Source organism: Cryphonectria parasitica, assembly GCF_011745365.1.
Source record: "Cryphonectria parasitica EP155 unplaced genomic scaffold M406scaffold_1, whole genome shotgun sequence".
In the NCBI taxonomy this organism is placed as follows: Eukaryota; Fungi; Ascomycota; class Sordariomycetes; order Diaporthales; family Cryphonectriaceae; genus Cryphonectria; species Cryphonectria parasitica.
Genome location: NW_024468909.1, coordinates 6,474,081 through 6,498,528, shown reverse-complemented (window position 1 = coordinate 6,498,528; position 24,448 = coordinate 6,474,081). Strand labels below are relative to the sequence as shown.

Sequence of the window (24,448 nt, the reverse complement as noted above, 5' to 3'; positions counted from 1 at the left end):
GGGCTGACGTCAAAAAAATCCCAGGGTCCAGAGGACATGTGGGGCGATGCGGTGAGGTGGGGTCGAGACACAGGTACAAGAACTTTGGTGGGCTTATAGTGCCAACTATATGTACCAAGACACGCATACCACGAACATGTCAGCAAAATTCAAGTGTCAACTGGAGCACTACTGTGCCGTCAGAAGTGTAATACACACATCACTCACAGCATGTCTCCACGTGTTGTATTCTGCACCATTACGCCTTCCCGTCAGATCGCACCCATGCCTTGTTCTGGCAGCCCCAGCTGACGATCTCGCAGGTCAGGCTGCACGGCGCACATGTAGGCCCTCTTATTAGTAATATGATATACAGTTCTGCGAAACCATATGTTTGCTGTAACATCGCTGGCAAGTAGCACGGTGCATCTTGGGGCAGGAACTGCGATAGTCTCAAAACCAAAACTCGAATAATCATACATATATGAGTATATACACTCTAAAAGAGAAATCGTTTTCGGGTGCTAAACGCCAATGAGATCAGAAGATATGACACTGAATCACAACGCCGCCGCCGTCCTCCTCTATAAGCTCAGGACGGAGTCTGGGCCGCGAAGAACTCCTCAAACAAAGCAATCTTGTCAACAGAACCGGCGATGGGGATCTCCTCCCACGCACTGCCGACACGGAAGGTCGTGTTGTCAGTGGGCGAGTTGGCGTTCCAGGTAGCCGGCAGGGCGGTCTCGTTGGTGGCCAAGGTCGAGTTGCTTGGATCGCTCGTCTTGATGAAGTTGACCCAGTAGGCGCTCAGGAGACTGGCGACTGTGTAATCCTGCGTCGTGAGGTTGGCGCCTGCCTGCGCCCACAGGTTGTTCAGGGCGTAGGGGATCTCGCTGCCGTGGCTTGCGCGGCCGTTGCTCAGCGGGGAGGCGTAGTCCCAGTAGTATGTGTAGGTGGGCAGGCCACCGGACGAGTCGGTGTAGTCGGCGGCGAAGGCCCAGCTGCTGACGCGGGCTTGATCGCGGACGAGAGTCTGGGTGTCGTTCGCACTTGGGTAGAGAGCGAGGAAGGAGGAGTCCCAACTGCTGCCATACCGGGACTGGAGCAAAGTTTGATAGCCAGTCGTGGTGGTGGTGGTGGTGGTGGTGACGACGGCACTGGTTTCTACATCAGCAACATGGCCCGTCAGGACCGGGACCTTGGTGGCAGAGCCGTTCTGCAAGTCGAGGGCGTACGTCTCGGGGATGAGGTAGTAATCGAGGTTGGGCCTGAAGGACACGTTGGCGGTGGCCTCAACGAGCTGCTCGTACGACAAGGCGCGCGCCTCGGCCACGGTGGACACGTTGAGGCCGTCCAGCACGCCGACTGCGAGTTCCTTGGCGTACGTCTGGTTGAAGTAGGCGCCGGCGCCGGACTCGTGCTGCAGCTCGGGGTCGCTAGGATAGCGGAGCCCGGACTGGGCGATGGCGTTGTGGATGTTCAGGTCGAACTCAACCACCTCCTCGTTGTTGAGCAGATGCAGGACGGTGGCGGCACCGCTGCCCTGGCCGGCGACGGTGATGTGGTCGGGGTCGCCGCCAAACAGGGCGATGTTGGCCGACACCCACTTGAAGGCGTGGAGCTGGTCCTCCAGGCCCCAGTTGCCGGTGGCGTTGTTTGTCGCCGCGACATTGCCGAAGCTCTCGACGAGGGCCGGGTCGGCGAGCCAGCCGAGCACGCCGCTGCGGTAGTTGTACGTCACGAAGATGACGCCCTGGGAGGCCAGGCCGGAGCCCTCGTACACGGACTGCGGCGGGACGGTGCCATCGTCAACAGTCCAGAAGACCACAGGCAGGAGGTCGTCGGCAGACGTGGCGGGGGTCCAGATGTTGAGCGTCAGGCAGTCCTCGCTCTCGCCATAGCGCGCAACCATATCCTGGGGGTTTCCAGCAAAGGGGCAGAGGGGACCGAAGTCTGTGGTGTTTTTTGTGCCGGTCCAGGCCGTGGCGCGCTGCGACTCAAGCCAGCGGTTGGCGCCCGACGTGTCGGCGCCGTAGGGCACGCCGCCGAAGAAGGAGATGTCCTCCCAATTGGGCACATGGCCACCTTGCGAGCTGTTCAGCGCTGCCCTGCCCTGCACCACACCGAAGTCGGTGATGTTGATGACGGTCTCATACAGGGGTGATGCTGCCCAGCCCACTCCGGCCAGGCAAGCGGCAAGCGGCAGGTACGAGGTGCGCATGGTGACTGCCTGCTACAAAGGATCAAGAGCTAGAACTTTGTTTCCGAGAGTGTAGGGACACAAGGTCTGCGGCTTCCAGTCTTGACCCTCGAGACTCGAGCTTTCCGAGGCGGGCCATCTTCCCTTGGTTGATATATATATATATATATATGTATATGTATATATGTATATGTATATATGTATATGTATATATGTATATGTATACATCCATGGTCCTTCCGTCGTAACTACGCTCAACCTGCGAGAACCGCTGCCACTCCTTAGTACGACCTCTCCCCATCGAAAACAGGGGCCAGCAGACGCGATATCAACAGCCGGATCAACATGTCAGGGGGTGAATGAAGGGTGTATGCAGCAGACAGCAGACATTGGTAGTCCGGTCCACAGTGAGCCCCAGTTGAAACGAAACATCAGCACAGCGCGGGATTTACGCCCGTCCAGACAACCTCGGCCTTCCGCCTGAACGCTCGTCCGCGGGTAAGCTCTGGTGATCGGCCATCCGCAGAGGAGATGCGATGTAGAGTTTTTAGCAAGTTGAGATCGGCTTTATGGCACTCTGGCGCAGCATCTCGGTGGTAGCGAAGTGCAGGTACGTATGTATACGTAGGCGAGCCAGACAGTTATCCCTGCCCGCATGACGCAGCAATGCAAAATCTCGTGTTCTTTATGGGCAGCCACGGCAGTGATTTTGACGGATGACGAATCCTCCTTTTGTCACTGGGCTACATCGGAGAACTCGGCCCTGAGTCTGTAGAACCGCCCAGCGATGTGGGGGAGAAAGGGAGAGGGGAGAGTGGGGTGGGAGCGAGGTAGCACTGTAGCACGTATTTAGAAATGATCTTTGTGCGCTGGCCTCTCTATTGGATGCTTGTCGTCCAAGCTTGCTCTCCTGGACTTGTTTTTCGCGGTATGGGAAGAGCAGCCCGTCATGGCTTCCTCACTTCTGTGCTCACAGAGCCACAAAAGTGGTACCTGCAGCTGCTCCTCACCTGTCATAAAACTTGGCGCTATGCTTAGGTAAGTATAGTGTGTAACGTAAACTGATGGTGTACCTGAGTACTCCTAAAGGTAATTTGAGCACGATGGTATCATCTACAACCAGTCAGTCGCCTCTGGGACTTTCTATCAATTGTGTCTTGATACGGCTTACATGCTACATAGACACGCAGCGCACCCTGAACTATTTATCATGGTCTGTCCTCAGCAGCAGCAGGTGGATGTCAGTTCCTTCAGGAGTCATGACCGCGCCTGGTCAGACAGGAGAAATCACCGAAAGTAAGCAGCTCCTTTCTCAATGGGCAACAGAGCTTATCATATCTAAATCCCCGAAGTGGGATTCGGAGATCCTTCAGACGGTATGTTTGCCTCTTGTGAACCGAAGTTCTGCTAGGTATTGAAAGTCCAACTGATTGTTCCCCTCATTTGTATAGTTGGTTTTCGTCTTTCTTGTGATTTCACCATAGCAAGTTGACGTGTAATCTCTTGTCATCCACATTATCAACAACGTCGTCGTCCTCCTCATCAACAACTTCATCAAAGAAGACGAGAAGGAAAACCCCGACTTATTCCCGGCAGTGAGCCAGAAAAATGCCGAGAGGGGGGTCCTCTCGCCGTGTTGGGATATAGACAACAAAACCACGAAAAAGATATCCCGGCTTTCTACGCAGCCTTGTTGTTACAAGTGAAAACCAACCATCGTCTAGGTCTATCTACTTGTCACAATACAAACTTTCAAGAATGTTAGAGAGTGAGAACCCCGGCCTCGTCTTCGAGACGACGGACGGCAACCACCCGGAAAGCCTCCGTTCCCACACCCCCCTCGTCCTCATCCACGACGGCGGAGGCACCTCGTTCGCGTACTACTGCCTCAACCCCCTCGGCCGCCCGACATATGCGCTCCACAACCCGCGCTTCTACTCACGGAAGCCCTGGACCGGAGGCATCCCAGAGATGGCCCGCCATTACGTCGAACTCCTGCGCAGGCGTGTCCCGCGCGGCCCCATTTTGCTCGGCGGCTGGTCTCTGGGTGGCATCCTGGCCGTTGAGATGGCACGTCTGCTAGCTGGCGACCCGACCCACCAAGTCATCGGGCTTGTCATGGTTGACAGTATTTGTCCTTCGGGACTGCGCATGCAGCGGCGTAGGCAGCACCTGGCGGGCAGGCGGGTGGTACCGTTCCGGGGCGCGGCGGGGGTGGGTACGAAGCGGGATACCATCGAGCGCGTGCAGTGGTGCTTCTCGGAGGCGGTGAAGGCGCTGGAAGCATATGAGCTGCCGCGGTGGGAGCAAGAGGCGGAGGACGACGCAGAGGACGAGGTGGCGGCGGTGGCAGCGGAGGAGGACTCCTGTCCGCCTGCCATACTGCTCCGCGCTGAGGAGGCCGTGCCTGTTGAGCTTGACGAGGTGAGCCTAGTCGACACGGCTCGTGATGATCTGGCGCTCGGGTGGGACGACTACAGGCGGGATTTCTTCACGAGGATCATTGATATCCCTGGTCATCACTTCAGTGTCTTTTCTTGGAACAACGTGGACACGGTATCGGCCAAGCTGATGGAGGCGTGTAAGAGGCTCGAGACGACGGCTCGTCGGAGGGACAACAAGCCCAGCCCGCCGGCGGTTCGGTGTAGATGAGATTATGAATTGGTGGTGGCGGTGAGAATATTGAATAGGCCAAGAAGGGACTTCTCACGAATGTTTATGCCCTTCACAATATCAACATTTTCATGACTTGTCTTCGGGGGACGACAAGGAGCAGGAAGTTGAAATACCCACCCGATACAAGAGTACACAAGATACCAAGCAGCAATGCGGCGAATATTGTTTAGACCAGCTACCAGTGCCATTCAGTATTTATGTTGCAGATATGCACCGTTGCCTATTGGCCAGTCCAGAACAGTTGGTATGAATTATGGCAATGGTGGATATTCTTGACCTACTACTCAGTCCTGAAGACCGCACTGAAGCTGACATCCTTGGCCTTGTGCAAAGACCCGTCTGTCTGTTGTGTTCAAGATGACCGAGCCGTCGGATGATCGACCTCGTGATGCCAACTGGAGGTTGTACTTGCATTTGCAATGATTCCAGAAGCCGCAACAGCATTCCTTGTTCGTCGCAAATTGGTCTGCACTATGTGTGAACGTGCCTAATGATGGCCCTCACTGCAGCATCCAACGTTTGCGGTGCTCACAGACCAAGCGTGCCGGCTAGGCAGTAGAACCTACTAGACATCCTGTGCCATTAAGAGATTTCAACACTTTCGTTCCGTCGACCTTGTTGCGTGGAACCCTCGGACAGCAAAGCATGAATCCACGAAGACGAAGAAAGAAAGAAAACAGTCAGTCAACCAGAGACACAGCTAGTTTCCCGACTTGTCCATCTCGGTGCAGCCGAGCGTCACGTGTGCTTAGACTTTCCCCAAGATTCCTGTCTGTCCTCCCCATCGGTGGTGCGGAGACGGAGTTCTCTCCTGTGTCGTCTTATCACTCGCTGCAGGAGTCGTACACCGACCAAAGCTGGGCTCAGCTGTGAGTACTTACTCAGCAAGCCCCGGGGAAGCCTTGCGGGATCCATCTTCACGAGGTAGCGCTCAGCTCATGCGTGCAGATCGCCGCGCATGGCAAAAGTACTTGCTGTGAACTCCGCCCAAAGCATGATTAGGTAGGATGCCAGGAAGGTTTGAAGGTTGACAACTCAGCAAAGTAGTGAAAGAACAGAGAAGAAAGAAAGGGAAAATCTAGAACAAACCCCCAACCCCCCCCCCCCTTTCCCCAAAACCCTTGCAGAAGGAAGGATTCCGAAGCCAAGCAACTGCGGCACCGCAGTGACCTCTTGAGGCCCCACGAGAGAAGAGCAGCGGTCAAGAGTCCACAGCCTGAAAAATAAAATAAAAAGAAAAAAACAGCAGCTAATGGGTGCCACAAGTATATTAATTGGGTTTGAAAAAAAAATTAAAGAAAATTACTTACTTGGCCTGGTGAAGAAAAAAAGAAAGATAAAAGAAAAAAACCATTTCCCCACATACCCATCATCCACCTCTAGGCTTTTCAACACGACTACGTGTAGACAACCGAGCAAAAACAGTAAGCATATATGCCATAAACTTGCATTAGCGCTCCCGCTGCTTCGCCTGACTGCCGGGGCGATTTGGTCACCTGGGACCAAATGTTCCCGCTTTTGCGAGTGCAGCGCGAGAGGTTCCATTGGAGAGGCACCTTCGTCATCCCATCCAGCCATTGAGATTTCGTGAATACGAACCGTCGATCGTGTTGGCCGATGGATGTCCCGGACCGATCGATACGAGAAACACATGGGTTTTGTTTTTCCCATTGCTCCTTGGCCTTGTACATGCGGTTTGGTTTTTTTCTGCGCCTTTGTCTCTGATCTACTTACAGCCACCCTAGGAGGGGCAGGGCTTGGGCTGGTGACTATACGGCCTCTTGTGGCCCTCGTGATCTCTTCCGCCACGGGGGCTGCCCTGGCCCTTGTCCTGGAGTGCGGGGGGGACGCATACAAGAGACCAAAAAGTAAAGTGCAGTGCGGTGCAGTGTGTTGCAGGCGATGAGCCGTTGCTAGGGCTTATTGAATTGGCCCTTGAGACCCCTCCAAGACTCCGCTCTGGAACAGTAAGTGACGACCGCCAAGAACGGAGGAGTGGGCGTGGGTGGTGCCATCACAACGTTGCCTCGAGAGACAAAGCGAGTGAGTGAGAAGACAGATGGGGTAACAAGATGCTAGCACCTTGCTGGCATCTTGCTTGGCGGCTCGATGTTACTTTACTGTAGATGGGGACAAGCAAGGTCTTTTACATGTTGAGAAGAGAAGATCACGTATAAATACCTTGCTGGCCGCCGCAGATGAAGTTGGAGAATTCGGATCATCACCTCCAACAGCAACACTCTTCACTCGTTCCAGGACAACCTCTATCTCATCTCAAAACCTCGTCTAGTACAGCCCTCTCCTCTCAACTTAGCCATCATCACCACCATAAAGATGTTCTTTTCCAAGGTCCTCAGCATCGTCGCCCTGGCTGCTGCCGCCAGCGCCCAGAGCTCCGTCAGCGGTATGTTCTGAAAACACCCCCTCCTCTCTTCGTCACCCTTCTCCTACTGACATCCTGCGCAGTGTCCTACGACACCACCTACGACAACTCCGCCCTCGACCTGAACACCGTCGCCTGCTCAGACGGCGCCAACGGCCTGGTCACCAAGGGCTACACCACGGCGGGTTCGCTGCCAGACTTCCCCTATATCGGAGGTGCCCCTGCCGTCACTGGGTGGAACTCTGCGAGCGTAAGTCCTTTTTTTCTTTTCTTTCGTCCCAGCACCAACATCCACCCATGGAATGGATGCTGACACACTTCTTTTCCAGTGCGGAACCTGCTGGACGCTCGCGTACAATGGAAACTCTATCAATGTGCTTGCTATCGATGTTGGCGAGGGCGGGTTCAACATTGCAGAGGCAGCGTTGAACTTCCTGACGAATAACCAGGCTGTGGCTCTGGGTCGGATCACTGCCACTGCTACGCAGGTCGATGCTAGCGTGTGTGGTCTGTAGATAGGGGAAGGAAAAGGGGTGGAAAGCCTTCAGAGAGCAATTGAAGGAAGGAGGGGGGCCGATTCCGTTGATGAGCTGCATACAAGTAACGGCGTTTGGACCCTGTAATGGATGATGATTGAAGTCACATCATGATATGTATATAGCTTTCATCAGCATAATAATCTGGACATTTTTCGTGAGACTTTTGGCGCCCAGCCACGAGCATTACACAAGACGACTTCCGGACTGTGCGTCCCTCTATCAACTCAGACCAAGTGCTCCTCGCAGGAAGCCCGCCACATCAGAGAGCATGTCATCGGAAAGTGCATGGCCTACGCCGTCATAAGTCCTCCACACAACAGGACGCAGTCCGAGACGTGGGAGGATCTCTAATGCTCGTCTGCTTCCTTCGATGTAGACTTGCTGGTCGTCCTGTCCGTGACAAAGGAGAACAGATGTCGTGCTTTGAGCGTGCCGCAGGATTGAGCGCCCTTCCTTGGGCAGCTCAATCTCCTCCCGCAGCCATTCTATCGCCGAAAGGGTCGGCCCAGCCCTTGTCTCGCCGTCCTGAAGCGTCGCTGGGTCCTCGAAAGGATCAAAGACGACGTCATAGTCGTCACCAACTTCCGAACTACCATTACCAGCGCAGGCAGCCGTGTCGAGATGCGCCATGATCTGCGTCTGATAAGGCAGCCTCCCAGCCATGCTCACCACGGCCCCCAGCCCTTCTCCGCCGTCATCCCATAGCAGCGCAGCAACCAAGCTTGCCGCCGCCCCCTGACTGAAGCCTCCCAGCACGACGTTCCGTGCGCTACCCAGAATCCTCGCCTCCGCGGCGATCAGTCCGTGCAGGAATCTCACTGTGTCCCCGAGCCCGGGTGTCTGCAGACCCTTGTCGTACCGCGTGTCCACGATATCGCCTGATAACTCCGGGCTGCAGTGCCAGTCGTCGAACCACTGGCGGATGATGCTGCGCTTGTAGACGGTCGCACGCTGCTTGCGAGCCCAAGGGAAGATGAACTTGGCATCTGGGAGGGCCTCTTGGAGGGTCGTAGGGTCCTTCCTGGCTGTTGGGCTCGGCGGGGTGGTGGACGGCGCAGCGTTGTGGTCCAAGTCGTCTGCAAAGTTGGGCAGCTTGTTGAGGTGAGTTCCTGACACCTCTGTGCTGAAAGCATCTGCCCTGCTGCCTCGGCCGTGCAGTAAGATGATGGTGTGTCTGTGAGTACCCGAGAGAGGCGCCAGGACGAGGGGCTCTGGGAATATATCTTCAAGGGCCATCTTTGTGTGATTTGAAGCTGTTGAAGATGATTCAATTAGGCGACTCGACTGGAAATGATATGGTTTTGAGGTTGTCGTATTGTTCTTGAAAGGCCTGTAATAGACATTCCTCGGGTCGCAGGGCCTGTGCCACAAAGTTTCTGTAAAGCGTTTTGTCCTCTGAAGGCCCTTTCCGACAGTTAGCCTCCAAAGATGTCTCCTTCAGAAAAATGGAACTTTTCGCAAAGTTCAACGGAATCGAATGCTCTTCTCGATTATTCGACAAGAGGGCCGATGAGTCTCCTGCCCAGATATTGTGCAGGTTTGCTGGTGCTTGAGCATTGCTAGTATCAACTGTGTGGGCGAGTAAATGTGTTAGTAGAGGAAGGACGAGAGGGCGAGATACCCTCTGCTCCATCAGATAGGATGGAGAGAAAATGACCAGATGTTCACGGCTGGTTCAGCACGAGAACGAGGTGCCATAAATCAAGCTCAGTGTCCAGGTTCACTCTATGCCAGTTATTCTACAGCATGGATTAGAATGGACGCTGGAATCTGCTGCTGAGTTGAGCACTGAACACTGAAGAACACCTAAAATAGCATAGCGTATACTACTTACTCTACACTAGTCAACCCCCCCTGTCTACCACCCTCCATGCTACAATAACGCCGTTGCGGCCTGCGTCACAAGCACCCCCACGTTACTTGATGTGACGACGACTTCTCCTCGAGGGCTGCATTGCCACACCCATCCACCACTATTCCCAACATCTTGACCTTCCCGACAAACCTCTCTCGTGTAGATTTGCGAACGAAATGACGACCTATCCATACACACAAACAGCTCGTCTTCATATTTGAAGCAACCAGCAGCAGACTCTCCATCCCCTCCCAAGATGACCTCCCTACGCGCAGCACTGGCCTACGCCAGCAACTTTTTGTCCCAGATTCCCATCCTGCAGGACATACCGAATCCGTTTCAGCCATCTGTCAGCTCTGGTCTGCAGGGCGTCGGTGAAATCTTGTCTCATCCTAGCAGTAGCAGCAGCAGCAACTACGCGGGCGGCGTCGACGTCACCGCCTACGAGCCCCTCAGCGACGCACCTTCGTGTCCTATCAACGGACCCCTCAGTTGCCACAACAGCACGCCAGTCGCGGGCGACCAGTCGTGCTGCTTTATCTACCCCGGTGGAAGGATACTTTTGACACAGTTTTGGGATCGCGAGGTCCACGTCGGTGGCGCCGAGGAGGACTGGACCCTCCACGGGCTGTGGTAAGTGCATTTGTCCCCCCATGCATTCTCCTTTCGGGGTTGGACAGATACAGTATGTATGGAAGACTGATGAATTGTTCTGGTCTAGGCCCGACCTCTGCGACGGCACCTACAACACCTATTGTGGCATGTCGCCCAGATTCACCAACATCACCTCCATCCTCTCTTCCTACAACCAGACCGACCTCCTCGACTTCATGGACCGGTACTGGGTCGCCGATCGCGGCTCCAATGCCAACCTGTGGATACACGAGTACAACAAGCACGCCACCTGCATCAACACCCTCGCCCCATCCTGCTACCAGCCAGGCTACGCAGCCGGAAAGGAGGTCGTCGACTACTTCACACGTGCCACAGGCCTGTTCAAGATGCTGGACACGTACACCGCCCTGGAGCTGAAGGGCATCACCCCCCACGCCAGGCGCCACTACCCGCTCGAGGACGTGCGGGCCATCCTCGAGCAGTTTAGCGGTGGGAAAGTGGTGCTGCGGTGCCGCGGGCGCGGGCGGGATGAGCTCCATGAGGCATGGTATGTCTACTTTGTGCAGGGTAGCCTGCAGACGGGCCAGTTCGTCCCGGCGCAGGACTATGGGGCACATGGGGATGCGAATAACTGCGTCCCGTGGGTCAAATACCTGCCGAAGAAGCACAAGTGAAGGCAAGAGGGCAAGTGGGGATGGTCGTGGCGTTCCAAATGATTTTCAGCTGGTGTTTGGCGTTCAGGGCTGTTGGCAGCAAGGTGGGATTATATCTTTACGCTACATCTTTATGTGGTCGATGGGAGGGATTTTTGGAAAGAAAGAGCATTTGCTTCGGACTACAAGCTTCCTACGCTCATGTCATAATCCCTGGGGATCGATCCGACTTTACAATAGCTTCCTCAATACAGCGGATGTCTACGTGGTCAACCTTCCTATACAATCACCGCCAGTTTTCTCTCTCCCAAGCGTGTGAAACAAAAGCCTTCACTCATCACAACGCAGTCCTCCAAACCTTGTGGGCACGACGACGACAACCACAAGATAACGTGAACGGAAATTTCCGCCCCATCATCGCCCACCTCCCACGTGGCCGTCCTCCGCTGTTTTGACGCTCCCCCGCGATCCACACCTCAAGAGAGCCCCCAGCGTCCAGCCGTCCCGGGAGCTTGGATGCCCCACTCTCCTCGGCCTCCGTCCGATGCTGCTTCTCGGCCTGGAGGACTTGGTGATGTGACGAGCATGATCCACTCAAGCCTCTGGCGATGGGGCTGTCTTATCAACCCCTCGGGTTCAAGAATGTCAGCAGCAGCAGCAAAAGGGGGAGGGGGTGAGGAGGGGAGGGATGGAGATATGGGTGCCCTAATCTGGCTAGTAGAGAAAACTTTACCCTCAGTCGGTACAGAATATTGATCCTATCCTGCGCAGTGTCAAGTCCATCACTTCACAATTTTTTTGGATCAATAGCAAGAGACCTTCGCTTCTGAATAGCAAAGGAAGACAGGCAGGCAGGCAGACAGACAGCCCATAAGCAACGTTCGACTCTGGAAAGGAGGGGGAGGGGGGTAGGGGCAACCTCGCGCCGTGGACCGCACGCGGTGTCCTGCTCGATGAAGCCTGTAGGACGTATGGGCTGAAGGGGAGCTAAGTGAGGGATCTGTTGTTTACACTGGTGTTAACAAATGTGTGCAACGACCACTCCAACCTCACACAACCCCAAGTCTCGTCGACAAGCCGCAAAAGGGAAGAAAAAAGGGGGGGGGGGTGTTGTCGGAGGATCTGACTAGGAAACACCCTCCTTCAAGAGAAAGGAGGAGGCAGACGAGAAGGAGAGGTGGGAAGAGAGCAAATGGGCCCCTGTAATCCTTGCGAGAGAGGGCCAGGAAAAGAGACCATCAAGCGTATCATAGGCCATTCGGCCAGCACCGTCTCACTCAGGTTCATGCACCATGATGGTCTCTAACGTTTGACCGAACGTTCGACACCGTCCTTTTCTCTCTCTTCTATTCGAGAACCTAAAAATACCAGAAGGCCTGGGGAGAGGGGACCTATTTTCAAATCCTGCTCGGCTAAGGCCGCCGGCTCCCGCGTGGAAGGAGGAAGAGAGGGGCGGCGGGTAGATGAGATCCTGCGTATGCAACGGCCCCAAAGAGAGTGTTGCTCGTGGGAATGGGAAGCGAAGCATGAGGACATGAACGACAGCGATAGCGGCGGTGTGCCCGTCTTCCCTTTGGGTCCTGAGATTACGTGTCTTTATTTTCTTTAAGTTATTCTACCACAATACAAGAGAGTGCAACCAGTCGGAGTTGCCCAGGTGACAACGGCAGTGCCTAGGCCCTCTCTGCGCATTTGTTCAGTACGTAAGGAGAACTACTGCTCGCTCCGCGTCCTTTCAAAGCGCCAATCTATTTGGGGTGGGGAAGGGGTCCTTGAGTGCTGGCCGCATTATGTAGGAAGAAGTTGAAGATTCAGAAAGCCATTTTGTTTCAGACCGATAGTTTGAAGCTTTAGCACAGTACAAGTCATGCCTTGAAACCGTCCAGCAGGGTCTGGGAGAGACGAGAGAGAGTCCAGGAGATCAGCACATGTCAGACACGCAGCCCGTGCATGAACAGAGAGATGAACGATGAGTCGTGAGAATTTGCTATGGGGAATGAAATAACTGTCACCGGGCGCACTTTGCCGCTCTGGGCCACCGACCTCTTCTCTCCCTCTCCCTCTCTTCTCCCCACAGCTTTCCAGGACCCAGATTCAGGCCTGTTTCGAGAGGTACTGGAGTACAGCCGCCGGAGTGCCTCTTGGGCGGGTTTGGGAGGCATCTCCGACGTTTAAGATTATTATTATCACTATTCGGCCCACGGAGGCAGCAAGGCTTGTATTTTGGCCCATCCAAAGAGAGTTCTTCCCGCAATGAGAATTCGTTGTGCCTTCCGCCCCCTCAGTGTTCATGGTCTCATGATCTGCATGTGCGAGGATGATTTAGGGTGATTTGTTTTTGACCCACGAGGGAAAATTGTTAAATTGTGGGAATCTTGTGTGTGTGCTTGTGTGGCCATTTGTTTTCTGTTCCTTCCCTTTCTCACCTCCGCTGCATGAGTGGGTGGGGCCCTTGCGGTTACTCTTGCTTTTTATGTGCACAGTATCGGCTTCGGTTGCCGTAACGCCAGTGGCCCAAGCATGTTTGCTCTTGGTTTCATCATTCATCACGGCTTGTTTTGGCCCAAGTTACATTGACGGCAGTCTGCAATGTACCAGCAACTCTGCCAACTGGAATCACTGCCTTTTAACTTCGTGACAGATGCACTGCAACATGGCAATGGCAGGGTACATATATACTTTAGATTGACGATGAACATGATGGTTCTTCAGCGGGAGAAACCCAGCCAGGGACAAGTGGTAGTAGCCCTGCTTAGCGCGCCGAGGGGACGGAACAGAAGGTTTGGAAGGTCTGTAGAAGGCCTTTTTTTCCTACGTCCCGTCCCCCTAACGGCCATGTCGCACTACTAATGGTATAGCGGACGATCTGATACGAGTGCGACAGCGTTTAGCATACATTCGGCTCATCGTCTCCTAACGGCTGGCTGGTGTTGAAGCCGTGCCAAATTGACCGAAGACACAACATGAAGAACGGCCTCGCACAAGGTAGCATGTCAAGAAGTCAAGTGCCGCCGGATATCCGTGCCGCTGTCGGTGAATGAAGGGTGCGCGCGGAAGGCAGTGCCGTGTTACACAGTTCCTCGAGGCAAAATGAAATGAAGATCCCTAAAGAGGCTTTCATTTCGGGAAGGGGGAAAAAAAAATCTTTCTTTATTCAGATGATGTCGTGATCCGAGAGGATTATCTCCTCGCTGTAGCCGAGACATGGACCGCACATCGCGCTCTTTGTCTTTCGCGGCTCGGAATCGAGACTCATCGTCATTCTTTCGAGGCATAGCAAGTGGCGGGGCTTTTTGGGGTCGCTGAACAATCTCGCGTGACCCAAGACGGATGGGTGACGAAGGTTTGTGTCTCGGGATGGCGATTTCTGCTAGCCACCCAAGTTCTGTTCTCTACCATAGAAACAGGGTATTTGGTAGACTACTGAAAATCACTTTGGTAGTACAAATCCGGCGACTGAGCCGAGAGCCGTCTGACAGCCTCGGTCGCGGTCTGGCGTGTGCCTTGCGGCCCCATGTCTTGACTCGAATGACGGGCAGAAGGGGAGGACAAAATAATAATCCGCAAGTGGATCCAGCCCAGGCGGGTAGCTTGGTTCAATTCTTTTCGCGTTGATCATCAAACATACTTAGTAATGCGCAAAGCAGAAGGCCAAAAACAGACGATAATGTACATGATGTTCTATAGGTGAGACCAGTCCTCAAGGCTACTGACAGGCAGACGGACACGACACGTCACGAGATGAACAAGAGATGTCGAATGCCATGCTGTATCATGCCATTCCACTTGCGGACGGGGCAAAGAACAAAAGAGTGTGGGATGATGATGATGAGGATCGAAGCCGGAGAACACGCACACCACAGTCCATCCTGAAATGGCCATTGGGGCATAGTTGGACGCCAATCGATTAGGGCCGGGTGGGGGATGCCTCTTCAGGCAATTGTACCCGGGGTAGATCCTCTAGCAAATCAGCTCTTGCTGTTCGCTACCAAGAGCGCGCGGAGTTCGCTGCGCCCAGGCGTTCCCAGCCTGTTGGGCTGTTAGTGCTGCCTGACCTGACCTGACCTGACCTTGCCATGATGGGCACTGACGGTATGTACATGGTTTAAGCCTGAACACAACGTTACGATCGTTCTGTGGGCCATTGACAGCTGCAAGATCAGGGCCAGCCTTCCAAGGGGAGAAGGAGATCATCACCAAACCAGCACCCATGGGAAAAAAGCATGAGGCCCTCTTGATGAAATACGTAGTAATAAGATGAAACATCTATCTTTAGCAGCAGGACTCTCTCTACCACCGTACAAGATGGTAATGGAATGTGTTTTGGGAGAAACAAGACTTACTTACCTCTACGCTCGAGGCAGGGGGCCTCCCTGGAAGAAGACATGGATGGATCGAGCTGTCCTCGCTGGCAAATGGGCGATCACGAGATGGAGGCAATACAAATACTCGTAATACCTGAGAAGCACAGCCAGCTTCTCAGGGCTGCTGGGCTGAGGGAGAGTGAGCGATTTGAGGGGGTTCTTAATCAGCCAACACTGTCAGGTCCCTCCAGTTTTTTGTCATCCTCATCAGCAGCAGCAGCAGCAACAATAACATCAACTTTTGAGATATCGACGGTGGATCAAGCGCAAGCACAGTCATCCGCAGCGAATTTTGTAGATGAGCCACTCATTCGACTGTGAGAAGCTCCGCCCTCTTTTTTTTTCATGCGGTAATTTCGTAGCCTTACCCTAGGGTGCGACCCAATTCGTCGTCGGTGCAGTAATAGTTGTATTAATGCGCCGAGCAAAGCCAAAAGTAAAACAATCAGCACCGGGCCTAAATTATGCGGATGGCGCACCTTGAAGGTGGTCCCGTCACTTGACTCCAAGTACGGAGAGGCGGTACTGCGGTAAAGTACAGAGCAGGGTATGGATGGGGCCCAAGGATCCTGGGACTAGACCCAGCCAGGCCCTAGCGCTCTATTCCCCCATCCAGGTATATGGCGGTCTCCTCCGCATTCTTCGCCCGCACGCCCACCCTACCCGGCCCAGGCACTCCAGGCCCATTACTCCAGGCCTGAACACGCTGGGACTGGGGCCAAGTGCCCCCAGGTGGCCCTGCCCCCTTGGCTCTCTATCCCTGGCCCCCTGCACTCCCTCTAATCCGTACTGTACTTAGTACCCCCTACCCGGGCTGAATTCCCCCTTCTCAGTGGCTCCCCATCTGCACCAGACACACTCCCCCCCCTCCAGATCCCACTTTTCTCCTCCTCATCATCCGGTGGTGGCCCACCCAACATCTTCTCGACGCCGTCTGTTTTCCCTCCCCTACTCGCAACAACTCGACTCAACATCTGTCTCGCCATTCTTCCTTTGCAAGAATAGTGGCATTTTTTCTTTTATTCTCTCCTTGTTTTGCCTCCTCCGAAAAAGCTGCTGTTTAAGAAAAACAACAACAGAAAATCAAAACCAAAATTCCTCTTGATACCCCGGCATCTTTCGACGCCTCCTATCCTTTCCTTTGAATAATCTCACGAATTTATCCGAGCGACCGTGTCGGTGCAGACAAGCGAGCCATTTCCCCGGATTTGGGCGTTACTTCTTTCCCCGCGGTTTTATTCTTCAACGGCCCGATTACAATTGCGACCTCCTCTAGGCTGCATGAACCCCCCAGCCATTACTTCTGCACGTGGATGTCGACTCTTTGGCTCAATCATACATCCCATCTGAACACATAGGTCACTCAAGGCAACCTTTTACTGTCCTAGGTCGCACAGACAAGACTGCGGCGGCAGTGCATGTCCAGGACGACCCGGCGGACACGACCAACCATCTTTTCCTCAAAGGGCCTCTTTCCAGTGGAACTGATCATATCGCAATAGCAACGACTTAAACGATTCGGCGGTGGTCTTTTTCTGGAAGAGAAGAAGGAACAGAAGAAGAATCATTTCATTCATTATCTGGACGAGAGGAGGAGAACGCGTGCCTCGATTCGTACACGATGACGAGCGCGGTGAAGAGGGCATGCGATGCTTGCCATCGACGCAAGGTCAAGTGTGACGGAATCAATCCCTGTCGGAACTGCAACACTGCCTCTCTCAACTGCACATATAATGCAGTACCTCAAAAGAAAGGCCCCAAGGGCTCCAGGGCCAAGGTCATCAGCGCGCTGCGCGAGGATCAGAAACTGCAGAGCCTGTCAGCACAGGTGCAGAGCCGTCTGAATGGCATTCCGGGTCCGCCAGTCGCCCCGTCATTGGCTCCCACGCCCGGCCTGTTGACCGTCGATATGATGAGGGAGTGCATGGATTTCTACTTCGCCAACATGTACCCGCACATGCCTATCCTCAACCGCCAGCGCCTGGAGCAGCAGATCCCCTACATGGATCAAGTTCTGGACACTTACTGTCTCCTCACCTCGCTGTGCGCCCTCATGATGATCCAACCGGGCATGGGGATTCCCGGTGGTGACCCTTATGGCCTGGACAGCATGCCCGGCGCGAACATCGTGTCCAGCACTGTGTTGATGGAAGAGACCATTCGCGTGAGGAAAGGTTTCGATTACACCGAGTCGCCGTCCCTCAACACCTTCGCCACCAGCTACTTCCTGTTTGCCTGCTACTATGGCCTCGACATGCACGAGAAGGCCTGGTTCCACCTGCGCGAGGCAGCGACAATGATGCATATTGTCGGGATGAACAGGGAGGAGGTGTACGCACAGATGGATCCTATAGAATCTTCCTTGCGGAGACGGCTCTACTGGCTCTTCTTTGCCACAGAAAGGTTAGCTACCGTCGCTGGACCTGTTCACTGTGTATTCTCTGATGGACACTAATTGGACTTTTTCTCATCTAGAGCATATGCCTTGCAGCGCAACAGACCGTTGACGCTCCAGGCGACCATCAAAATGCCCACCGCAAATGACGACCCCACGGATCCTGGTGCTCGCCAGCTGGAGCGCTTTTTGCTTCTCGTGAACTTGTTCCGGCCCTTTGATGATGCCTTTGTCTCCACCTGGAACAGGACCCGCAGCAATTGGCCTACTGCTCACATCCAAAGCTTGCAGAAACAGCTCGCCGATATCCTACCGTCATTCCTGACTTACGGCGACTCGCAACTCGCCGACATCAGGACCAATCAGCAGTGGATCAAGACGATGACCTGGCAACTCACAATGAACAACGGCAATGTCAGCGCAGGCGGTGATGAGGCTTTGGTATACCAGCAGTACGCCGCCAACCTGACCAACAGCCTCCTGTCGGGTGCATCATCCAATCAAGGGTCGGACATGGCGGCCACGCCATTGGTATGTTGTCCCTCCTTGTGTATTGATCTCGTTATCACAATTCTCATGACTGGGCTAACGTTCGTAACTCAGTTGACCAAGGTGTTCGAGGTTGCATGCACACTGATCGAGGCTCTGGCCATGCATCCTGCATCTCGTGATCCGTTCTCGCCAGGACCCCGCGAGCAGCTCAACCCCCTGTTGAACGTCCTCTCGATGCTGCGAAACGGAGACCATCGATTCATCCCGCTCCTGCTCAGCAAGGTCCACGAGGTTCTACCGAAGCTCGTCAGCCCGATGCTCCTGAATGTTCCGGACAGCGTGTCCAACAACGCCTGCAGCGTCGACATTTTTGACGGTTTCGGTAACGCCGGCATGGCCCAAACACCGGCGATGCTTGACGGCTTCGAGAAGAAGTACCCGAGTCCCGAATCCAGCAGCTCGCAGGCCGGCGTCTCATCAAACAACGACATGAACTCGCCTTTTGTGAGCTCGCCCATGTCGCCGGCGGCAGATTTTTCACACGGCATGCCGAACAGCTCATTTAACACCATGTCGGACGTGATGATGACCCAGATGACACAGTCCACACCGGTGTCACACAATCTGCAGATGCCTGCCACAAATCCTCCACAAACACCACACTCGCAACATGCGCCTCAAACACCAATAGCTGCCATGCCAACCATGGGTCAGCACATGCAGAACAGCCTGCACACACCTTTGGAACAACCGCCCAACCTCTCCCTCAACCACCAGACGCAGAACTTTGGACAGCAGTCCTTCAACCAGGGCATGTCTTTCGCAATGCATGGTCTGGGACAGGACATGAGCACGAACAGTATGGTTCAGAGACAAGGGCCATCCCGGGCCAACAGTTTCGCAATGGCGCCGAATCCTCAATTACGAACGATTGGCGACTTTCAGGCTCTACAGAGGGCCAACTCGGACATGGCCTCACTGGGCTCGCTTGGGATGAACAATGGATTGCCTGTTGGACCGGACATGGACTTCAGTGGTTTGCGGTAGCCCTGAATTCGATACAGAACTGGCTGCACCCGACCATAAGAATATATCAAGAGCATCACTGCACTCGAACTTCACACCGTGCTCTCGAAAATAGCGTCGAGAGCATCTTCTATTTATTTTTCTTCTCGTTAACCATCTACCTCGAGCATTATATATATAAGCGCACATGGACATATCCTGTGGACGGCTGGTTCGATATCATGAGCTTGGTTTTTACGACAATTTTTGCATAGGTTACACAGAGGGAGGGGGAAGTCTTGCATGCTCTGATTGCGTCTTGTTATGGGTATCTCTGGCAAAACAAACTCGCTTTTATATGAGTGAGCATCGTCGTCGGGAAGACGGAGCCAGCCACGAAGATTCTGTATTTACTGCGCACGCGTTGAATGAGAATGAGATTGGAGGTGATTGCATCGCAACTTTTCATACCGACTTGTCACACCTGTATTCGTACGTCCCCGTGTGAATGATGATGGCTTGACCCGTGCGGCTGTCAGTCAAGGGCGGGACGGCGGGCACTGTTGTCTTGATTGTAGGAAATGTAGCCTTGTCACAAGGGATACTCGGCTCACCTTGCTACTTCGAATTGACCCCCCTGCGTCCCTCCCTCCCTCCTCATCAAAGAAACATAAAAATAAAAGAGAAAGCAAGAAGAAACATTCCCGCCGACTGTACTTGCCATGCTTTCACTCATTCCAGTGGGCCTTGCCAAAAAAGTACACTTCAAGCGTTGATGGGGAATGCAGTGCTACTTGGTATTTTCCATAGCGATGAATTTTCTCAACCTGTGATAGTAATAGAGTTCATCATGGGCTTGGGACCTGTCACTCTTTATATTCAAGGAGATCTACTGATCTTCTTCCACCTATATAGTGAATTCTTTCCGGCTGTTCGTCTGCATAGGCCGATACCGACCTATGATTCGATGTGTTATCTTAAATATCCCTCCATCTCTGTGAATTTCTGGTGTCTGAAAGAAGCAGCTTCGCAAGGAATCACCCCTACGCAAGAGAAATGTTGTTCAAGGACAACCAAAGGCGTATGCAGGCTTCGACTGGTTTTCAGCTAGGCACGGCACGGATTTGCGGCCCTGTCGGAACTACGCACAAGTACTACCGTTAACATGCATCACCCCGAACGTTGAACCATCACAGCGCTTGAGTAATTATTAATCATTTATATCATGCATACAGCCTGACGACCGATCACCAATCTCAAGGAGAAAAAGAAACGAACTTCCTACTATACTCACTTCAAAGGTCCATTCGGTTGACTCTGCTTGCTACAGTACTTAGTATTTTGACTTTGTGTATGTGTGTGTATGTCTGCTCATGCAACAACGACTACACGCGTCCCATCAATAAGAGACTGGCCGACCCATCATGACCTCGAGCACGCCCAAACCAAACCCTTCAACGGTAGCTGAGCATCTGGCCGGCACCACTCAGTCATGGCACGGCAAGATCAGCCCTGATGGGCCCTTCCAGCCAGAAAAGGATCGCTACCGGCTCTATATAGGTAAACATATACCCAAACCTCCCTCTCCTCCTCCTCCTCCTCCTCCTCTCTTCTTATTCTATGCAAGTGACAGCTTGCTCAAAATTACACTCACTCATCCTCCCACTCACTCTTCCCAAAAAGGCCTCTTCTGCCCCTTCGCCCACCGCGCCAACCTCGTGCGCCACCTAAAGCCAGGCCTCAAGGACATCCTTCCCATCACCGTCGTGAAGCCCTACCCCAAAGGTGACGAGCACGGCTGGCCCGGGTGGCAATTCCCGTCCACCGAGGCAGAATACCCAGGTGCCACCCCGGACCCTGAGCTGCACGCCAAGTTCCTGCACGAGCTGTACTTCCTGGCGGACCCGGCGTACAAGGGGCGGTACTCGGTGCCCGTGCTCTGGGACAGCAAGACGCGCACCATTGTGAACAACGAGTCGGCCGAGCTCCTGCGCGACCTGCCGACGTGCTTCGACCCGGTGCTGGGCCAGGAGGAGGAGGAGGAGGAGGAGCAGGAATTCACGTTGTACCCAGCGGCCCTCCGCGCCGAGATCGACCAGATCTCCACCTGGATGCAGCGCGACCTGAACACGGGCGTGTACAAAGCCGGCTTCGCCACGACCCAGGAAGCCTACGAGCGAGCCGTGCCCCCCGTGTTCGCGGCGCTCAACAAGCTCGAGAAGACCATCGCCTCGCGCGGCGGGCCGTTTGTGCTCGGCCCGCAGCTGACCGAGGTTGACATCCGCGCCTATGTGACCGTCGTGCGGTTCGACACCGTCTACGTGCAGCACTTCAAGTGCAACCTGGGCACGATCCGCCACGACTACCCGCAGATCAACAACTGGCTCAAGAACCTGTACTGGAACGTGGCTGGGTTCAGGGAGAGCACGGATTTCACGCACATCAAGGAGAATTATACAAAGAGTCATTACGATATTAACCCGAGGGCCATTACGCCCTTGGGGCCCTGGCCCGATGTGGAGGGGCCCGAGGGGTATGAGAGGGATGTGAAGAAGGTGAGGGTGGGAGGGGTTCGTATGCCGGTGGTGCTGGAGCTTGAGGAGAAGCTGAATAAAATAGCTTCGTGAGAGCTGGGAACTTGTTACGGTATGTGTGACACCGTTTACCTTGCTCGTGGATTCTTTACATAAGTCGATTATCTCGTGGTTTTTTCTTCTTCTTCTTCTTCTCCATATCATCTAATCAGCCTTCGAGTAGGGTGCTCATGTCTATTCTCACACATGTGGACACGAACAAAGAAATCAATAGGTCATTCTCATTGGCTTCTCGTAACTATATTCTATGCTATAAGAAAAACAAGGAGGAAAACCCTTGGTTTCTTCACTTGTCTATGCAGAGATGAACAAGCACAAACCAAGGGTTTTCTTGTTTGCTGGTATCAATTTGCATACATCGTTAAAGACGCCAAGATATCACCCATGCCGGCCTGATGCGTGTGGTTGGTCATAAGTCGTAGTCATAAAGTCATAAGTGGTCAACTCCCCTGGACCAGGTATCTCTCTCCCTCCCTTGGTTTCTCTCTCGCCATCATCATCATTCGTCCTCCGAGGTTTGTTTCACTTCAGTAGCCATTGGCCGTCACAGCATTGACGGCCAGAATCTCCAGCCTCCCTGCATATAGCTTCATGAGATGACACACCGGGTCGCCCCAGATCTGCGTCCGCAGCTGCTCATCCGTAGTCATCTGGGCCACGACCCCCTCGTTCAGCCTCTCCTCGACTGTCTTTTTCCCCTTCAGCCTCGCCTTTGGATCTCCGGACCGGAGGACCACGATCCGCCCCGCGCTGCTGAGCGTACAGGGCGGAACTTTCCATACCGGCCCTTTGTGTGCCTGCACATGTGATCCTTTCCCGTTGCTGCTGCTGCTGCTGATACTGCTGCTGCTGCTGCTGCTGGCCTTGTTGTTATGATGGTCGTTGTTCTTGGCGATCTTGTTACCCTGCTTGCCAGACCTCCCAGACTTGGTAGACACCACAGAGTTTCTAGACTTGGCCTTTTTAGGGTCAGGCTCGGGCCCATTAGGGAGCAGCAAAGCTGGCGCGGACCGCGACCTGTTCTCGGCAGCCACAGCAGCCACCGTCCTGGCAGCTAAAGCCGGTACGGGTGTGGCGAAGAGCTCCAGCAGGCTCCGTACATAGGCCTTGTCGGCGCGGGCGACGGGGTCACCCTCGTTGACGAAGCTCAGGAACAGGCTCTTGCGAAACTCGGGTGCTGTCGGCCTCTGCAGGGGAAGCAGCGAGACGGGCGGCGTGCCAAAAGTGACGCAGTGCACGCGCTTGAAGCCCGACGTGAGCACACTCAGCTCGGACCGGGCGGCCAGGGAGGTCGAATGCATGTGCGCGTACAGCAGGGCCGCGACGGCGCCGCCCGCCGAGTGGCCCGTGATGAGGAGGCTGCTGGAGCGCCGGGTCGGGTTCTCCTGGAGGAGCTGGCGGAGGCGAGCGGCAACAGGGGCGACCATGCGCCGGGCGACGGAAAGAAAGCCTGCGTGGCAATAGTTGCCGCAGTCGTCCTGTGTAGAGGGGAAGTTTGTGTGTGTTAGCAACCGACAGATCTGAGTATTTTTCTTCTTCTTCTTTTCTTTTCCCCCTTCTTCTTCAACAAAGGGGAAGGGGAGGATTTTTCGAGACTAACCAGAAACCCTTCCGGCGACACAGGCTCCGTCTTCAGGTTCACTGTCCAGTCCCCAAACGTTGCGGTGCCCCGAATGGCAAAGACGATGGTGTTCATATCGTCCATGGGCACCGACTTGATACACATGGCCTTGGTGCCGGTGCGGGAATCCGACTCGACATGGACGTCCTTCTCCTTGCCGCGGGGCTTTTCGTAGACACGCTCCGAGTACCGCGCGGCCAGGCAGACCAGTGGCCATGTCGGGATGTACAGCTTGAGGGGTGGGAGATCCATGGGCAGCCGTGCATTGGCGTACAGCTCGACCTTGGCGAAGTAGCTTCCAGAGACCACCTTTGCCGCCACCGCGGTGGTCTGGCCCTTGGGATGGTCATGCTCCCTCCTGCCCTGCTGGTCTCTCTTTGGCTTGCCAGCGCCAGTGGATGACGATGCTGGGCTGGAGCCCGGCTGATAGGTAAACAGGTCCTTCTCGTTGCCGGCGTATCTATCCCGGTCGATAAGCGTCATGAGGTTATTGAACCGATCACACATGCGATCCGCCGCTGCGCACCCGGGCCCGAGCATCCTGATGCCCTGCCCGGCGCCTTCATCCAGGAACGAGGGTAGCACACCAGGCATGACCTGGTTTGTGAGGTTGACGGCAGACCCGACGAGCAGCTTCGTCATGGCACACCCGTTTCCCGCCGGTCCTGCCTGGGCGGGAGTCTGCAGCGACGACGACGTCGACGACGACGACGGAGGGCCCTGCAGCAGGTAGTAGTGCTGATTCACCACTATGGGCGCCGCCTGCTGGGACGCCGGTTGCTGTGGATATGCCGGAGGAGGTGGCCCGGCAGTCCAGCCCGGAGGTGGTGGCAGGTAGCCAGCGGGTTGAAAGGTGGTGCGTGACCCATCCTGACCGGTGATGCCGGAGCTTTGAGGAGCGTGATACTGTGGTGGCGGTGATGCACGAGGCCGTTGTTGGGTCGGCGGCAGAGAGGTTGGTGCTGACCTCGAGTCCTTGATTGGAACCGGAGGCGGTCCATCCGGCGTTGGAGGCAGGTCCTTCGATTTCCTCCGTTTGAACAATCCCATGTTGGACGAACTTTCCAAGGTTTGTTT

General features: G+C 54.6%; 8 protein-coding genes across 8 annotated transcripts; 5 read left to right on the top strand and 3 right to left on the bottom strand.

The window, feature by feature from the left end:
* Positions 1-571: 571 nt before the first annotated feature.
* M406DRAFT_326578 (alpha/beta-hydrolase) lies at positions 572-2,200 on the bottom strand (the record flags this gene model as incomplete). The annotated part of the gene is made up of 1 exon (XM_040920105.1): positions 572-2,200. The coding sequence occupies one exon, from the start codon at positions 2,198-2,200 to the stop codon at positions 572-574; it is 1,629 nt and encodes a 542-aa protein (XP_040782142.1).
* A 1,812-nt stretch (positions 2,201-4,012) lies between these two features.
* On the top strand, positions 4,013-4,774 carry M406DRAFT_241855 (alpha/beta-hydrolase; the record flags this gene model as incomplete). Its single annotated transcript, XM_040916153.1, has 1 exon — positions 4,013-4,774. A coding segment is annotated over one exon (762 nt), but the record flags the coding sequence as incomplete, so codon positions are not given.
* A 2,315-nt stretch (positions 4,775-7,089) lies between these two features.
* Positions 7,090-7,936, top strand: M406DRAFT_54208 (uncharacterized protein). The gene is made up of 3 exons (XM_040924535.1): positions 7,090-7,259; positions 7,322-7,488; positions 7,568-7,936. The coding sequence occupies exons 1-3, from the start codon at positions 7,190-7,192 to the stop codon at positions 7,751-7,753; spliced, it is 423 nt and encodes a 140-aa protein (XP_040782140.1). The 5' UTR covers positions 7,090-7,189; the 3' UTR covers positions 7,754-7,936.
* Positions 7,937-7,996: 60 nt separating this feature from the next.
* M406DRAFT_67503 (uncharacterized protein) lies at positions 7,997-9,013 on the bottom strand (the record flags this gene model as incomplete). Its single annotated transcript, XM_040925070.1, has 1 exon — positions 7,997-9,013. The coding sequence occupies one exon, from the start codon at positions 9,011-9,013 to the stop codon at positions 7,997-7,999; it is 1,017 nt and encodes a 338-aa protein (XP_040782139.1).
* Positions 9,014-9,888: 875 nt separating this feature from the next.
* On the top strand, positions 9,889-11,177 carry M406DRAFT_344513 (ribonuclease T2; the record flags this gene model as incomplete). The annotated part of the gene is made up of 3 exons (XM_040921985.1): positions 9,889-9,950; positions 10,029-10,265; positions 10,354-11,177. 3 exons carry the CDS (start codon positions 9,889-9,891, stop codon positions 10,919-10,921), a joined length of 867 nt encoding a protein of 288 aa, XP_040782138.1. The 3' UTR covers positions 10,922-11,177.
* Positions 11,178-16,236: 5,059 nt separating this feature from the next.
* M406DRAFT_87973 (uncharacterized protein) lies at positions 16,237-19,615 on the top strand. Its single transcript, XM_040926110.1, has 3 exons — positions 16,237-17,667; positions 17,740-18,073; positions 18,263-19,615. The coding sequence occupies exons 1-3, from the start codon at positions 16,886-16,888 to the stop codon at positions 19,196-19,198; spliced, it is 2,052 nt and encodes a 683-aa protein (XP_040782137.1). The 5' UTR covers positions 16,237-16,885; the 3' UTR covers positions 19,199-19,615.
* An 811-nt stretch (positions 19,616-20,426) lies between these two features.
* M406DRAFT_349579 (uncharacterized protein) lies at positions 20,427-21,988 on the top strand (the record flags this gene model as incomplete). Its single annotated transcript, XM_040922478.1, has 4 exons — positions 20,427-20,716; positions 20,840-21,711; positions 21,776-21,802; positions 21,965-21,988. The coding sequence occupies exons 1-4, from the start codon at positions 20,581-20,583 to the stop codon at positions 21,986-21,988; spliced, it is 1,059 nt and encodes a 352-aa protein (XP_040782136.1). The 5' UTR covers positions 20,427-20,580.
* A 289-nt stretch (positions 21,989-22,277) lies between these two features.
* M406DRAFT_246672 (alpha/beta-hydrolase) lies at positions 22,278-24,013 on the bottom strand (the record flags this gene model as incomplete). Its single annotated transcript, XM_040916418.1, has 3 exons — positions 22,278-22,581; positions 22,669-23,228; positions 23,351-24,013. 3 exons carry the CDS (start codon positions 24,011-24,013, stop codon positions 22,278-22,280), a joined length of 1,527 nt encoding a protein of 508 aa, XP_040782135.1.
* Between the last annotated feature and the right edge of the window lie 435 nt (positions 24,014-24,448).